Raw genomic sequence first — 17931 nt, 5'->3', positions numbered from 1 at the left:
GCTGTGTTAAAAACCTCCTAATTTGATCATCAGATTTATTTGTCCTTAAAGATCTAGCTGCTTTTACCAAGGACTGTTTGCTACTTCTACACTCTGCATCAAACCAGGATTGTGTGCAGGGTTTCATCTTCTGATGTCCAGATTTTACCAAAGAGAGCCTTAGATTTTCCAGCAGGGCCTATTATAGGCTAAGGTAAATTACCTGCCTTATTTGTAAATTCACCTCTGAGCGTCATCATAATTTGATTCCCCAGAATTTGCCTTATTTCATCTGCCACAGGTAATAATCTAATACGTCTTTCCCCTACGTCTAATACATCTAATACGTCTTTCCCCAATGTGGGTGCCTTGCATAGGATGTGAAGGGTAAGCTGCTTACTGATCTTTATATTGCCTACCTCTGTGACCATTGAAAAGTGATCATTATATGTCCGTTCTGCTAAGTAAAAGGATTGGACTTTGGAATAAATATTATGTGACACAAAGATGTAATCAACCACGCTGCCCCCATTCTGGGTTAAATAAGTATAGTGGCCATTTGTCCTATCCAATGGCCCTCCATTTAAACATTGTAACTGGTGTTTATATGCAATAGAATGGAGTATTTGCCCATTTTTGTTGATGGACTTGTCCTGTGAGTGTCTATCTGGGATATTAACATTATCTAAGACAGTAACTTTACTCATTTGTTCATTATTTTCACCAATTTGAGCACTGAAATCCCCACATAACAAAACATCTGCTCTTGGGAATGCTTCCTCAATGCATAGTAGCACTTGTTCCAGATCCCGCCAGACATTTTTGACATGCTGATTTATAGATTTGGGAGGCTTATATACATTCAGACAAATAATAGGGCTGGCTCTTGGAACATTCACTGTGTACCGTCTGAATATATCCATTATTTGTTAGTTTTAAGTCTTCTATATCTAATCGTATATCTATAGAGGGGAAGACAGCCAGGCCTCCACTTCCACGCCCATACTTACATGTTTTTAGAGCTGGAAGGGCCACTATTTTAAAACCTTGCAGATGGACATCATTAACATCTATGAGCCAAGTTTCTTGTAAACATAGCAGGTCAAATGATTGCATATAGGGGATAAATTCAGGGTCAATAAAATTGTTTGTCCAGCCTGCCATATTCCAAGATAGAATACGCAATAAAGATTCAGGCTGTTTTACTATTAGTCTATCTTGTTTAGGAGACCCGCAGTGTCTCAAAAAACGCTGCTAGTAGGCACCCTGGCTGGTCCCATATGCTTATACCCATTCATATCAGGTATTTGTTGCAAGTTTGAAATTCCGCTACCCAGTTCCTGTGATTCCATATATCTATAAGTCATCCACCCCTCGCTGATAGGTATTGACTGGAGATAATTTCTATTTCTCTCAGAGAGGTCTATACTTTGTCTCCCCAATTATCTCGAGTGCCTCCTTCCTTTCTGTTGTTTGCATAGGGACATCTTCTTTGGGCAGCTCTACATCCATGGATTTATCTATTCTAGTTCTACCTTCTCTTTTAACTCTAAATTTAGGTGAAATCACTTTAGGATGAGAAGGTTGATTTACAACAGATCCCCCTGTATTTTGTTGATTAAACATCTGTATTTGACTTAGCTTGATCTGTAATTTTTCTAACTTCTTCCTGATTTTACATTGTTCCTTATCAGGAAGTTTATGGAAGGTGGTTATCAGATCTTCCTCTGCTGGCTCGGTCCAGTCCAAATAATCTAAAGCTGGGCGCTTAGGAGCTGGTTGTCTCCAATCTGATATTGCTTGAATAGGGGCCTTAAGATTTTCCTCCAATACTATTATGTCTCCAGTGGGCACTGTGATTGGTTCATCCCACCGAATTAGGTCATTACAGCCACATGAATTGAAAATGGCTCTGGCTGAAAGATGAGAGAAAGATTTTCTACCCATATCCTCTTTTTTAGGTACCAACAGGGATCTTACTGTTGTGTCTTTAAAGTGCCGATGAGGGAGCACCCCTTTCTGGGCTAGCTGATCTTTCTTCTCCATTATCAGTGCTGGGATTCTTTGGGAGCTAAAAATTAAAAGGATCTTTAGGGCATGTCCATTATTGAGAAGCCTCTTGATTGATTTTAAATCTATATTGCCTGAAGCAGGGCCCAGTAGTAGTTTCAAATGTTGTCTGACCCAAAACACAGAACTCCAGTTTGGATGTGAGCCCTTATATGGCAGAAGGTGAACAACAATTTCACATGGTCTCAGTATTAAGCTGCTTGAGTGGGCAGAAGTTCCTGTTTCTTTGCCCTTCAGTGAATTATTATGGGGTGCTTGCTTGGTATCTCCCTGCCTTTCCTGGAGATGGATATTGGGGAGTACATGGATGTAGGGGTGCCTGTTGAATAGGCAATCCAGTTTCTCCACTATGTTATCTAGCCGTTTATAAATAGATTGAACTGTCTGGCTGGTCAGCAAACGTTTTTCCACCAGGAGATCTGCTGTCCCAAGGGTCAATTTCTGTTTGGTCAAAAAAGGGGGAGGCATGCTGCCAGCCTTGCCAGCCTCCATTTCAGATCTGTGAACAATCACTTCTGAGCACAAAATGTCAAAACATTTCCGAACTGGAATTGCTAATTTCTCAGGGTCAGACTTGGCTTCCACTGGCCGAAAATAATTCTCCATTCTGCTTTGGTTAGTACTTGGGAGCACCACAGTATCTTCCAGACTTCTGGATCTTTTAAGTTTTCCCGTCTCGGCTGTTATTAGGCTGTTATTAGGTATGATTATAGAGTTGTTTAGCTCAGCTCCTCTAATATCTTAGTATTCAGCAGAGGCCAGAAAAAATTACCCAAAGAGGGTTAAAAGGGTTAACAATTAAAATTAAGAATTAAAAAATTAAAAGTTAAGAAAAGGAAGGGGTTTGTAATTCAGAGTCCATTCCACTCCTTAAAAGAAAACAAGGCCCCAAGTCGTATTTGCTTTAAAAACTTTAAAACTTCAGGCTGTAAAAGATAAAAAAAACAACACAGCTGTGGCCTCCCAACCAAGCGACTTATGGCAATTAATGGAGATAAAACCTTTAAGTCCGTAGAGAGCCCATGAGAGAAAGGTAAGGCAAATATGATCAGTGTCTGTAACAATTAATGCCACCAAGCAAACTGCAGCATTTTAAACAATTTTAAACATTTAGAACGATAAATGTTTAAACGAACTAAAAACAATCCACGGAGCTCAGAACAGAGCAGCCTCCCCCCCAGTCTCAAATCCAATAAAAAAACGTATGCCATAAAGTAACAGATGCACGTGCAAATCTTTTACAAAGTGGAAAGTGGTGATTGGTGGCGCCATGGCAAAATAAGTACGTGTGTTTGCGTGTGTGCATCACATGATGATGTGCCTTTCCCCAGTGCTCGACAAAATCTCTCACCAACATGCTGGGGAAAAGATGATTTTCATCCTGGTGAGTAAGAATGCTTGGGCCATATGATGTGTGTACACGCTGACAGTCTGATCCCATGTGTTGATTAGGCATGCTTAAGTTCCCTAAAATAAATGTGGAGTGAGTGCACAGAATAAAGAGCCTGCCTATTGCAAAAGAGTTTGGGCCGTGGGGGAGTATTATGAATGGAAATTGACTTGTGGGGAGAATAGTACTGGATTTTGGGGGGAAAGAGAGCCTGTTCTCTAATTAAATATAGGGCAGCAAGATTGTTAACAGGGACTGGCCTGCGAGCTCATATTACGCCAGTACTTTTCCAGCTGCACTGGCTGCCAGTCCATTTCCGGGCCCAGTTCAAAGTGCTGGTGTTAACATTCAAAGCCCTTAACGGCTTGGGGCCAGGTTACCTGAAGGATCGCCTCCTCCCATATGTACCTGCCCGGACCTTAAGATCATCGTCAGTGGCCCTTCTCCGTGAGCCCCTGCCAAAGGAAGTGAGGTGGGTGGCTACTAGGAGGAGGGCTTTTTCTGCTGTGGCACCCCGGCTTTGGAATGAGCTCCCTAGTGAGGTTCGCCTGGCACCTACATTGTATTCTTTTCGGCGACCTTTTTATTTTCCCAGGCATTTTAGCATTTTAGCTTTCTAAATTTTTAGCTTTGCTGTTTTAAATCTGTATTTTAAACTCCTGCACTGCTGCTAGGTTTTATTGTGGTTGTATTGTTATATTGTGGTTTTAATGTTCTATATATTTTAAATTGTTTTATTGTGTGTTGTTTGGTTTTGATTTTTGTGAACCGCCCAGAGAGCTTCGGCTATTGGGCAGTATAGAAATGAAATGAAATGAAATAAATAAATAAAATAAAATATGAAAAACTTGCTAGGGAAGTTGGGGAAGTGTTTCATTTCTAAAAAGAAATGTACTCAGACCTAGAGGAAGTAATGCCACAAGCTCTTCTCCTTAATTCTGTTGTGGAAGGGTTAGGGCTGGTTGTACTTTCTCAGTAGAAAGGGAAAGGCACTCTGCATGTGCCCAGGGACACTTTTAATATTTACCTGTGGGCTACCAAGCCTGGACACAATTTGTTGATCCCTGCCTTTCCTACATGGAATTGATTCCCTATGTAGTAATACTACTTTGTGTGAGATGCAACCATTGCAGCTATGCCTCGGTTTGAATACAGGTTTATGTCTTGTACTTCAGAACCACTTTGCATCCTAGGGATGGTGATTTCAGTGAGGGCTTTTTGTGTGTTTCAGGACTGCACTAGTCCTCGATACCTGGCTGCTGGCTCCTCCAATGCTGTCAAGCTCAGTAGATTCTTTGATAAGGTGAGTCTTTCATTTAAGTTTATCTTTTGTCTTCTGATTCTTTAGAGCAGCATTTCTTAAACTGTGGGTTGGCACCCACCAGTGGGTCTCAGCCTACTTTCAGGTAGGTCTCAGTGCTTCAGGCTGCCCAGTGCCTCTTTGCCGCCTTGTGCCATGGCCCCACCATGCATACTGCATAGGCAAGTGTGGCAATGGGAATTGGTTAGAGAGCAAGGCTAATATTTTTAATAATAAATTTTAAAGAAACTGGAATAAAGAGGAATGGGATAAGAGAGGGAAGTTGTTATTCAAGAAAGTGAATGTAAAAGGTGCACGATGGAAGAAACTGGCAGTTGGGGATAGGGTGTGAAGGAAGTGTGAAAGAAGGGGAGACAAAATGACAGGAGATGAGTAAGAGTACTTCAAAAGGCATTAGGGGGAGAGAGGAAAACAATATAAAATAAGTATTCTCTACTTAGAGCCTCTGTCAGCAAATTCTGCCTGAAATGGGGAAGCTATGATACCTCCAGAGCCAATGGGAAAGCTGAACCACTACAAGGGAATAGCTGTGGCAAAGAATTTAGCACTTTCCAAAGAGGGATTAGGTATCAATATAAAATTATATCAGTAACTGCCAGCTGATAATGCCAAACTCCATTTCTACTGGAGCCATTTTATGACTGGCTCTGACCCTGAATTACCATTTTGTGACTGGTGGACTTCGGTCATTTTCAGCTCTCTCAAGAGGGCCCTGGTGATAGAAAGTTTGAGAATGCCTGCTTTAGAGCATAGAATCATAGAAGTGGAAGGACATTTGACTTGTGTACCCTCATCTGAATTGCACATGCTATTAAATTACCCGTACTACTCAAACTCAATCTACCCCAACTCCAGAAGGTGAGAGGGCTAGGCTGAGACATCCTATTCTAAGCTGAGACTTAGAACTTCATGATCAGGCAGACAGCAAGCTGGGAAGGTGATAAATAGGCAAGTTGGCAGGGCTGGAGATGAAGAAGAGTCCAAGCAGCGCCAGGAAGTAATGCAGGAGATCAGGCCAGAGCAAGTAACACACAGGAAGTGGTTTGTTACGCATGCACAGACTGCAGGCAGGCAGGAAGTTATATATGCAAGGAGTCACAGACCAGTTCTTTTTCAATCTGCTTGCTTCTGCATTTTCAATTAAAGCTCTAAGGATTTTCCATCTGTGTGGCTATGTGACAGCTGTATGCAGGAAACAATGAAGAACACAGAGTGCTTTTTCATTGCTGTGCTGGCAGTATTGAGCTGACCAGTCCTCCAAAGAAGTAGAAGGAAACCTAGAAGTTAAGGCATCTTCAAACCTAGGCCCTCTGGCATTTAGTTTCTTACTGGCTTATATGTGCAGAAGCTGCTCCCGGTATTTTTGTTTTAATTTTGGAAATCTGTAAAAATTGCCTTCAAATGCCACACCGGAAGATGAGAAGATCAGAAGTGTCTGCTTCCATTTTAGATTTACCACAGTTTAGTATGTCAACTGAAACTTAACTTGCAGTTAATCTTAACTAAGCCAGCTTCAACAAACCCTAATTAAAATAACCCACAGTTTGTTCAGGTTCAGACATCAAAACAAGCTTCAGTTAATCTAAAACAGAAGTGAAAGTTTCCAAACTCCTCTTCATGGCCATGCTGGAGAAGGAGAGGGGGGGATGCGAGCTCAAGGCTCCCTGTAGCTTGTTCTTATGAGCTAGTTCAAATGAGGCCATTGCGAAGATCCAAACAGACAGTAGGACTATTACTAAATATTGGTAATAGAGTAATCGAACAATTACTCTTAGACTGTGTTGATATATGAACCAATATTACTAATTGAGGAGTGATGGGTGTTGTGGCCCTCTAGATGGTTTGGCCTACAAGTTGCCCAACCCTGTCAATTACTAGTTTTTTAATAATACAAACAGTGTTACAGGTTTAAACTGCACATGTCCAGCATAACACATATCCTGGCTTGCAATCATGCTTGATCTCATGTTCTCCAGTGGCTCTGGGGTTGGGGCAGTCTTGATTGGCAGGATAGCACTCTTCTCTTGGTCAGCAGACAAGATCATTTTGCAAAAAAAAACCAAGGGGAAGGGCTTCCTTTCAGCTATCAAGACTGTTCCTGTCTGATTCGCAATGTGACAGCTCATAAACAGACTAAAAAAAATTCAGGGCTCCCCCCCCTCCACAACCTTTGATACAATTTAGACTGGAAGGGAAGCCTTAGGGTAAAATGTGATCGTGTCAGCCTCTCACTTTGCTTCCTGTGTTTGCTGCCTCCCCATCCACGCTCCCTATCTGTAGCAGGGTAGATGCACACCTTTGACAGAATGAGAGAGAAGGAAGATCTGCAGCGGCCCATCCCATTCTGCTTTTTAGCACCTGGCCTCCTCATAGCCCCTGCAGTGGAAAAACCACTGTCAAGAATGAAGAGCGGGAGAAGCTGGTCGAAGTGGCCTACTTGACTGTCTTGCATCTCGTCTCCATTCCCCCCACCCCCGTAGCAGGGAAAGCATGCAGCAGGTCTCACTGGAAGGACAGAAGGGAGGAGATATGATCTTTTTTGCCCTTCTCATGGCTCTGGTGGCTGTTGGAGTTCAGAAGCAGACCCTCTCTTGCATACAACACCCACCACCTATTCTGGGACCGTCAGAATGGTGGCAGACAGTGCCTCTCTGTGTGTGGCTATCGTAGTGGGAGACAGTGAAGAAGGGGAGGGCACTATTTCTTCTCATATCTACTCTGAGAGAGTCTATCTGTCTGCCTCACCTCCCAGGTCCTCAGTGTATACTTGGGGCAACAGCAACCCAACATCTCTTGGCATCAAGTGCACCTAGAATTTATGGCCTGGATGAAACCAGTCATAGAAATTTTAGATTTTTAAACTTGCTAATAGGGCCTTGACTAATGAGACAACATAAAAACATTCTTCTTTCAGCTATCAAACATCTTTCCTACTCTGGGAATGGATTGCTTTTCTACATTCTGTCAATCAAGACTGCCCTATCCTGGTATCAATGGAGAAAGAGAGATTGTCTTACCTGTACAGCCTGTTTTCAGTGGTTCTGTTGGTGGGGCAGTCTGCCCACCCACATAAAAAAAGACAATGCAGTACAGCATCATGAGATTTAGAGACAGCTGACACCTACCAGATGTGGGCTTAAATAGTTCAAATCTGGTAAAATGATCATTTGTCATATACTTCTCAAGTGCTCTCTTTCAGCATTACAGTTTGCCATTGTTTTGGCTCTGTGGAACTGGGTTTGACTATTAGTCCTTTTTTTGGCAGTAGGTTTATTTTCAAGTTCTAGGCTTGTTCTGGGTGCTGAGGGGAAACCCCTTCCCTTCTGGTCTTTCTGTAGTGTGGCCCTGCCTATTGATCAAAATGAGGCACAGTCCTATCTATCAAGCCTGTCCTACCCCAGAACCACAGAGAACAGAAATTAACAGGTAAGACAAATTTCCCACTTTACTACCTGCCCCCAGACTCCATTTTTTTATTTGATGTTGTACACCAACCATTCTGTCCTTAATTCAAAATGGAAGCAGAGATAAGAGGGGCCAGTGTAGAACTTAAGTCTTATTCCTGTTTCTTTGGGAACAGGAAGGGCAACACAAAGGGAAGAGGAAGTCTGGGCAGAGGGGGAAGGGGGAAAGCAATGCAAATGGCTGGTGGGAGCCAACAGAGAGGTTGAGGCTCCAGCCCAGTTTCCAGATTTCCCACAGCTGCCAATACTGTCATGCTACCATTTGGCTTCCCACTACCAGTTTCAGTTCCTAACTGCAGTGTTATGTGGAATTGGCATCCACCCTGGGAAATGGCACCATAAAGAAGCACAGTTACTTCAAACAATTGGACTGTGACAAGATCTACTCTGGTATGTTTTCATTATAAATCCCTTAAAGAGTATTGAAAAATCAGTGATTCCAAAGTAAGGTGAAAGCTGACCCTTGTTTCCGAAACAAGCATATTTTCTTTTCAGATTATAACCTTCAGTCTAAGGAACTGGTGCATTGACACGAAGTTTCTGTTCAACTGGTGATGACTTTTAGACCTATTGCATGAAACAATAATTGCACATATATCACAGTTACCAGGCTCTTCCTTTTAATTTTGTTTCAGGTCATAGAGAAGAGATACTTCTTACGAGATGGTAACCAGGTAGGTGTGCATTCTCCTTCTCTAATTTCTTGGACAATGTAGGTTCATTTCATTCATTCATTTATTATATTTCTATTCTGGCCCATAGCCGAAGTTTTCTGGGCAATTCACAAAAGTTAAAAACCATTAAAAATACATTATTCAAAGTGCAAACACCATAAAACATATAAATAGCACATACACAGAACATTTATCTAAAACAATATTTAAAGCAATCAACCAAAAACAATTGTGGACCTTATTAAAACTCATTATATGCTGCCAAATGCCTGAGAGAAGAGGACGGTTTTAACCTGGCGTTGAGAAGATGACAATCTTGGCGCCAGGTGGGCCTCATCAGGAAGATAATTCCATAATTGTTTTATTGTGTGCTCTTTGGTTTTAATTTTTGTGAACTGCCCAGAGAGCTTCGGCTATTGGGCGGTATAGAAATGAAATAAATAAAAATAATAATTGGGGGTGGGGGCACTGAAAAGGCCCTTTCCCTTCTTGCCACCCTCCAAGCCTCTCTTGGAAGAGGCACCTGGAGGACAGTTTTAAATGCTGAGCATAGTGTACTGGTCAGTTCATTTTGAGGGAAGTGTTCCGTCAGATATTGTGGTCCTGAGCCATGTAAGGCTTTATAGGTCAAAACCAGCACCTTGAATTGGGCTCGGAAATATACAGGCAGGTAGCACAATCAGACCAGAATCAATCTTATATGGTCAGAACTTCTGGTCCCTGTTATCAATCTAGCAGCTGCACTTTGCACAAGCTGCAGCTTCTGAACCATCCTCAAAGGCAGCCCCACACATTGCAGTAATCTAACTTGGAGGTTACCAGAGCACAGACAACTGAAGCCAGGTTATCCCTGTCCAGATAGGGGCATAGCTGGACCACCAGTTGAAGTTGGTAGAAGGCACTCCGTGCCACTGAGGCTACTTGAGCCTCAAGTGACAAAGATGCCTCCAGGAGGACTCCCAAGCTACGAGCCTGCTCCTTCGGGGGGAGTGCAACCCCATCCAGAACAGGTTGAGCACGCTCCATCCAGGCAGAAGAACTGACATCCCAGTCTTGTCTGGATTGAGTTTCAGTTTATTAGCCCTCATCTAGTCCATTATTGCAGCCAAGCACTGGTTTAGCACATCCACAGCCTCACCTGAAGAAGCTGAGAAGGAGAAATAGAGCTGCATGTCATCCTCATACTGATGACAACACGCTCCAAAACTCCGTATAACTGCACTTAACCGTTTCATGTAGTTGTTGAATAGCATGGGGGCAAAACTGACCCCTGCGGAACTCCATACTGGAGGATACATGGGGCAATATTCTTCAAGCACCACTGTTTGGAGCTGACCATTCAAGTAGAAGCGAAACTACTGCAATGCACACCAGCTCCAGATGCTTGCCCAGGAGCAGACCATTTGCCACCAGCCTAAAATTAATAAGATTTTCCGGGTCCACGGAGGGTTTCTTAGGAGTGATCTCATCACCACCTCTTTCAGGCAGCCCAGGACCACATCCTGTCGCAAGGAAGCATTAATCACCTCCCTGGCCCAGCCAGCTGTTCCTTCCCTACCAGTTTTTATAAGCCAAGAGGGGCAAGAGTCCAATACGGAAGTGGTTGTACAACTCTGTCCAAGTACCTTGTCAGCATCCTTGTGCTACACCAACTGAAACTCATCCAAGAAAACTGGACAAGGCTGTACTCTGAATACCGCACCAGATTCATCTGCTGTAACGCTGGAATCTAAGTCCTGGTGGATGCAAGAGATTTTATCCTGGAAGTGTCTAGCAAATGTATTACAGTGGGCCTCAGACAGTTCGATGGTGTCCTTGGGGCCAGCATGTAATAGGCCCCTGGACGATCCTAAAAAACTCTGCTGGGCGGCACATAGAGGATTCCATAGAAGTAGCAAGATGTTGTTTCTTTGCCACCCTTGGTGCCCCTGAATATACTTTGCCATAGGCACATTCCAGTATTCAATTGCACCCACTAGGGATTCTTCTCCATCTGCATTCAAGCTGTCTCCTATTTTGTTTCATTGCTCTCAGCTCTGGAGTATACCATGGGGCAGGATGAGCTCTACTCAGGAAAGGGTGCACAGGAGCAATTCTGTCATCTGCCCAGGTCATTTCTGTATTCCACAGATCAACCAGGGTTTCAACAGGAAAGCCAGGGCTATCTGCCAGAAACCTCCCCAGAGCCCTCTGGAAACCATCTGGATCCATTAGCCTCCAGGGGCAGACCATCTTAATAGGACCCCCACCCTTGTAGAGGGGAAAAGCTGATGTAAGTCTAAACCTCAGCAGACAGTGACAAAGGGACTGATGCAAAGTCCCCCACCTTCAGACCATAATCTCCATGTCCAGTTGAGAAGACCAAGTCTAGAGTATACCTCGCTACATGTGTTGGGCTGATGACATGTTGGGACAGTCCCATGGTCCTCATAAAGACCATGAAATCCTGAGCCACCCCAGATAAGGTGCCCTCAGCATGAATGTTGACATCCCCCAGAACCTGGGGGATCTCAACAGAACATCCAAGGCCACCTCCATCAACTCAGATAGAGAGTCTGTTGAGCAGCGGGGTGGGTGGTACACCACAGAATCCCCAGTCAGTCCCGCTGGCCCAACACAAGGTGCAAACACTCCAGACTAGTAGTCACATGGACAGAGAGGGAGATGGAATTCCTATAGACCACAGCAACCCTGGCCCTCAGGTCTACCCTGATGCTGAACCAAGTACCCCGGTGGGCAGGGCTGGGAGAAACCAACTCTTCCCTGCTCACCCGGTCTCGATTATGCATGCCAGATCGGCCACCTCATCCACTATTAAGTCATGGATAAGGGAGGTCTTATTCTGAACCGATCTGGCATTTAACAACAGCATCCAGAGGCCTGAGGGAGGCTAGTGGGGCAGCCACCATGCCTGCAGGTGGGGAGAGGGCTCGATTCACCACAGTCATTAACTCTCTGGGCTGAGTTCCCCTAAGCTGGCTAGCCCTCCACCCAACACCATATCTCCCTTGACCTGTGACCACACTAACTGGGGGCCCCTCAAGTCCCCCGACTTGGCCCATGCCCTCTCTCCCAGGCACATAACAAGATTTTAAGACAAACAGCCCCACACATAAAAGCTGCAAAGTCAAATCAACCCAATATTGGGGGGGGGGGCTTGCTCTTGCGCCCCACCGAAGCAGCTCCCCCCAAAGGGGCAGCCCTGCCTTTGGCAGCGGCAACACCAGGGCACTGCCGCCCTGCATCAGAGCTGGGCAGATAAGAGGCTTCCCAGGCAACTTGAGCCCAGCCGGCTCAAATCAGTACTAATTAGCCTGGGGATTGTTTTTTCCTCTCCAGCTCCAACCAAGGAGGTCTGTTGAGTTTACATTTAAAACACTTTATAGTTAAAGAATACCTTCCCTACTCAGGCCCCACTGTGGATTGCCAATAAAAATGACCAGCTCAGCACTTGGTGGGGATCTGAGTGAGGAAGGTATTTCCCTGAGCTAATAGAATCTCATGGCTAGAGCTGTCTTGTAAGGAAGAGCTTTTTATCTATTGCATTTATATCCCACCTTAATGTGGCCTACATTATCCTCCTCTCCATTTTATCCTCACAACAACAACCCTGTGAGGTAGGTTGGGCTGAGAGTCTGTGACTGGCCCAAAGCCACACAGTGAGCTTCCATGGCTGAGCGGGGACTAGAACCCAGATCTCCCAGCTCCCAGTCCAATGCTCTAGCCACTATACCATGCTGGCTGTTGTCTTCCCTGTGTTTTCTTTATGGTTTTCAGAGTTTTAATTTAAGTTTTCTGTTCCAAATATTGCTTATATATTTTTAAATATTTGTTGTTATCTGAGGGTTTAAAAAAAATCACATATGTTTGAGGAAGTTATTTTCTTATCAAGAAACTAGTCATATCTCTGAAGTTATAGTTTTGTGTTATATGGTAGGCCTTGGGTGGATTCTGTGTTTGTGATTGATTGTGATTTCAAGGTTTAAATTGAACATTATTTAAAATAATTGAACTTTTTTTTTAACCTTATTTGTGTTCCAAATGCAGTGTGTGCACCTCCGATTTTTTTTTTAAAATTGGCCATAATAAGGATTGTAGTGGCATTTCCTGGGAAAGATCAAATTTGTCATTGTTTTTACTTCCTTTTGTGTGTATGGAAATTAATAGCAATTTCAAAGGATCTCTGATTGCTTAGAGCAGGGGCTTCATTTAAAATAGTCATAGAATCATAGAATAGTAGGGTTGGAAGGGGCCTATAAGACTATCAAGTCCAACCCCCTGCTCAATGCAGGAATCCAAGTCAGAGCATCCCTGACAGATGGCTGTCCAGCCTCGTCTTGAATGCCTCCAGTGTGGGAGAGCCCACCACCTCCCTAGGTAATTGGTTCCATTGTCGTATTGCTCTAACAGTCAGGAAGTTCATCCTGATGTTCACCTGGAATCTTGCTTCTTGTAACTTGAGCCCATTATTCCGTGTCCTGCACTCTGGGATGTTTGAGAAGAGATCCTGGCCTTCCTCTCTGTGACAACCTTTCAAGTACTTGAAGAGTGCTATCATATCTCCCCTCAGTCTTCTCTTCTCCAGGCTAAACATGCCCATTTCTTTCAGTCTCTCCTCATACGGCTTTGTTTCCAGTCCACTGATCATCTTTGTTGCCCTCCTCCGAACCTTCCCCAGTTTGTCTGCATCCTTCTTAAACGTGTGGCACCCAGAACTGGACACAGTACTCCAGATGAGGCCTAAGCAGTGCTGAGTAGAGGGGAACTAGTACTTCCCGGGATTCGGAAGCTATACTTAAGTATTAATGCAGCCCAAAATAGCATTTGCCTTTTTTGCAGCCATATCACATTGTTGGCTCATATTCAGCTTGCGATCTACAACAATTCCAAGATCCTTCTCACTTGTAGTATTGTTGAGCCAAGTATCCCCCATCTTGTAACTGTGCATTTGGTTTCATTTTCCTAGGTGCAGAACTTGGCATTCATCCCTAGTAAATGTCATTCTGTTGTTTTCTGCCCAGCGCTCCAGTCTATCAAGATCACTTTGAATTCTGTTTTTGTCTTCCAGGGTATTAGCTATCCTGCCCAATTTTGTGCCATCTGCAAATGTGATCAGCATACCCTGCACCTCCTCCTCCAAGTCATCAATAAAAATGTTGAAGAGCACTGGGCCCAGGACTGAGCCCTGCGGTACCCCACTCGTTACCTCTCCCCAGTTTGAGAAGATCCCATTGATAAGCACTCTTTGAGTCCGATTCTGTAGCCAACTGTGGATCCACCTGATAGTTGTTTCCTTTGATGGTAAGGATAGGTTCTCTGATGCCATATGGTTGAGGCTATTGTAAGAGAAGAAAATGCTAGAAATAATATAGGATCATAGAATAGTAGGGTTGGAAGGGGCCCACAAGGCCATCGAGTCCAACCCCGTCCTCAATGCAGGAATCCACGTCAGCGCATCCCTGACAGATGGCTGTCCAGCCTCGTCTTGAATGCCTCCAGTGTGGGAGAGCCCACCACCTCCCTAGGTAATTGGTTCCATTGTCATATTGCTCTAACAGTCAGGAGGTTTTTCCTGATGTTCAGCCGGAATCTGGCTTCCTGTAACTGGAGCCCATTATTCCGTGTCCTGCACTCTGGGATGATCGAGAAGAGATGCTGGCCTTCCTCTCTGTGACAACCTTTCAAGTCCTTGAAGAGCGCTATCATATCTGCCCTCAGTCTTCTCTTCTCAAGGCTAAACATGCCCATTTCTTTCAGTCTCTCTTCATAGGGCTTTGTTTCCAGTCCCTGATCATCTTTGTTTCCCTCCTCTGAACCCTCTCCAGCTTATCTGCATCCTCCTTAAAGTGTGGTGCCCAGAACTGGACACAATACTCCAGATGAGGCCTAAGCAGTGCTGAGTAGAGGGGAACTAGTACTAGTATATTTAGAGTTAGCAGCTTTGCCAAGCTGCCATTCCACTCATAGAATCATAGAATAGTAGGGTTGGAAGGGGCCTACAAGGCCATCGAGTCCAACCCCCTGCTCAATGCAGGAATCCAAGTCAGAGCATCCCTGACAAATGGCTGTCCAGCCTCGTCTTGAAGGCCTCCAGTGTGGGAGAGCCCACCACCTCCCCAGGTAATCGGTTCCATTGTCGTATTGCTCTTACAGTCAGAAAGTTTTTCCTGATGTTCAGCCGGAATCTGACTTCCTGTAACTTGAGCCCATTATTCCATGTCCTGCACTCTGGGATAATCAAGAAGAGATCCTGGCCTTCTTCTCTGTGACAACCTTTCAAGTACTTGAAGAGTGCTATCATATCTCCCCTCAGTCTTCTCTTCTCCAGGCTAAACATGCCCAGTTCTTTGAGTCTCTCTTCATAGGGCTTTGTTTCCAGTCCCCTGATCATCTTTGTTGCCCTCCTCTGAACCCTCTCCAGTTTGTCTGCATCCTTCTTAAAGTGTGGTGCCCAGAACTGGACACAGTACTCCAGATGAGGCCTAACCAGTGCTGAGTAGACGGGAACTAGTACTTCCCGGGATTTGGAAGCGATGCTTCTATGATGCAGCCCAAAATAGCATTTGCCTTTTTTGCAGCCACATCACATTGTTGGCTCATATTCAGCTTGTGATCGACAACAATTCCAAGATCCTTCTCGCTTGTAGTGTGGTTGAGCCATGTATCCCCCATCTTGTAACTGTGCATTTGGTTTCTTTTTCCTAGGTGCAGAACTTGGCATTTGTCCCTATTAAATGTCATTCTGTTGTTTTCTGCCCAGCGCTCCAGTCTATCCAGATCACTTTGAATTTTATTTCTGTCTTCCAAAGTATTAGCTATCCCTACCAATTTTGTGTCATCTGCAAATTTGATCAGCATTCCCTGCACCTCCTCCTCCAAGTCATTAATAAAAATGTTGAAGAGCACTGGGCCCAGGACTGAGCCCTGCGGTACCCCACTCGTTACCTCTCCCCAGTTTGAGAAGGTCCCATTGATAAGCACTCTTTGAGTCCGATTCTGTAGCCAACTGTGGATCCACCGGATCGTTGTTTCATCTAGCCCACTTTGAGCTAGTTTGCTCATCAGGATATCATGGGGCACTTTGTCGAAAGCTTTGCTGAAGTCGAGGTATATGATGTCTACAGCATTCCCATGGTCTACAAGGGAGGTTACTTGATCAAAAAATGAGATCAGATTTGTCTGGCAGGACTTATTTTTGACAAGCCACTCAAACAATGAATGTTTATAGCACAGTTGCTGTAATAGCTTCCTGTCTCTGGGCAGTTTCATCTTTTCAGCGCTGAGGTGCTTTGAGAAAAATACCAGAAATGATTACCTGTGGTGTAGGAACATTAGCTATTGAACTCAGTGGGACATGCTCATGAGGATTGCAGAGGACTGGGGCTACACCAATTGTGAAGGTTGTAAGAACAGAAGATTGGAGGCTGCACTTTAGCATCTTTAATTTTCCTGCAGTTAATATTTAGCCCTTTACATAGGAAGACAAAGATGAATAAATGGAGGGATTTTTCACACTAATCAGTTTCACAGGATAAATAATACTTACTGAAATGCATGCTTTTGTGTATGTATGCACATCACAATCTTTTATATATATCTTTTTTCTGTTTTTACTTGTACACTGCCCAGGGTTATTGGGTGGTCTAAAAGTGAAATCGATCGATCAATTTTGTTTAGATACCCACATAATATGTGGGTATCTATTTTTCTGTCGAGGGCCTTATTCCCTACTCTGTTGGAATTGCATGCAAGGGGAGGGCAGGACTAGAGGACTGCATACTTCTCTCTCTTTGCCAGCCCTTTTCTATAATGTTATACCAGGGATGGCTAAACTGTGGCTCTTTGACAGTTCAGTGTGAGCCAACAAAGGTGTTCACACATTTTGTGGCTTCAGGCATCCTCCCCAAGACGCCAATGGACTGGGCAGTCCCCGGTGTCTGCACACTTTCACTGCAGGCACCTCTGAAGGCAAAGGGGAAAATCTGGCATGCAGGAGAGAGAGAAGAGGGAGGTGGCTGCTGAAGAAACATGGAGGGGGAGGAGATAGAAGCAGCTGCCTAAGAGGTGTGGGCTGCTGAAGATGAGGCTACTAAGGCCTGGAGAAGGGCAAGAGGTCAGTCAGTATTGTCCACTTTTGGATACCTTTAGGCTCCTTGCAAGAGTTAGGGCCAGGCTACGGGGACCTCCTCCACCCATGCTGTACAGGCCTCATCTAGGAAGTCAGTGGGGGTGGAGGGTGGGATTAATCTGCCACAGTCTTTTCTCTCTTCACTGGCCATTAGAACAGAAGGTATTTGATGAGTCTCACAGCTTTTTAATATTCGTAATAGGTTTTACTATGTTCAGTGTCTAAAGAATAGTAATGTCAGTTTTCGCAGTGCTTTGTTTTCTAAAGTAATCTGTTTAAAAATAATAAAGAAATAACAAAAGGGGAAATTAATTGTACCTTCTTCTCTCTTTTCCCCTCTACCCATGCTCTGCAGGCCTAACCTAGGAGATGGAGGATTAATTTGCTCCCTCCAAGTCAGGAATTGTCTGGCAGTCCTTCTTTATAGTGTTCAAAAAAAGATCTTGTGAATGAGTTGGACGCCTCACCATTCTAATCTGATGCTGGCATTTGTGTTGGCATCTAATCCCACATCTAATGATATCTTAGATTCATGGAAGGCTCTTACAAAAGTATGGCATCATTAAATCATAAGAAACACAGGTCTGAAGAAGAAAATTGAAGTTGTAAGTCAGAATGAGAGGAGGATTTTGCATTCACTGTCAAGGGAGGCAAACCCCTGTGCCTTTTCAGCAGTGCATCATTCACTCTCTACAAAGCAAGCAACTTGAAATTCAACTATTAAAGAAATCACAGAAACCTCATCTGAATGCCATCTTGGAGTAGAATTAAGGAAAAATGGGCTTACTACATTAATACACTAGAAAAGAAATAATTTGGGGCAAGGACAAACAATGTATAGTCAACCAGACTTTTATCCTTACTCAGACCTTCTCTTTTATGAATTATTGTTTTTATTTGGTGTA

The 17931-nt window shown here is 44.0% G+C and overlaps 1 protein-coding gene across 7 annotated transcripts in view; it reads left to right on the top strand.

The window, feature by feature from the left end:
• The window catches only part of RABL3 (RAB, member of RAS oncogene family like 3), a 48699-nt gene that overhangs the window by 24794 nt on the left and 5974 nt on the right, over positions 1–17931 (top strand). For 2 of the 7 annotated variants that reach the window (XR_014787918.1, XM_084835377.1), the window contains exons 6-7: positions 4671–4742; positions 8860–8898. Coding sequence is in view for 2 of the 7 variants with exons in the window: in XM_084835377.1 (XP_084691503.1) it covers positions 4671–4742; positions 8860–8898 (111 nt within the window). In the remaining 5 variants the exon portion in view is untranslated. Of the gene's footprint in view, positions 1–4670; positions 4743–7674; positions 7748–8098; positions 8899–11028; positions 14200–17931 lie in introns of those variants that run through there. The other 5 variants (XR_014787915.1, XM_084835376.1, XR_014787916.1 and 2 more) reach the window with 5 other exon arrangements.

Source organism: Heloderma suspectum, chromosome 2 (assembly GCF_057233095.1).
Source record: "Heloderma suspectum isolate Gila_16-S chromosome 2, 16-S_ref, whole genome shotgun sequence".
In the NCBI taxonomy this organism is placed as follows: domain Eukaryota; kingdom Metazoa; phylum Chordata; class Lepidosauria; order Squamata; family Helodermatidae; genus Heloderma; species Heloderma suspectum.
The sequence above is the reverse complement of the archived record's forward strand: the minus strand, read 5'-3'. Positions and strand labels throughout refer to the sequence as shown.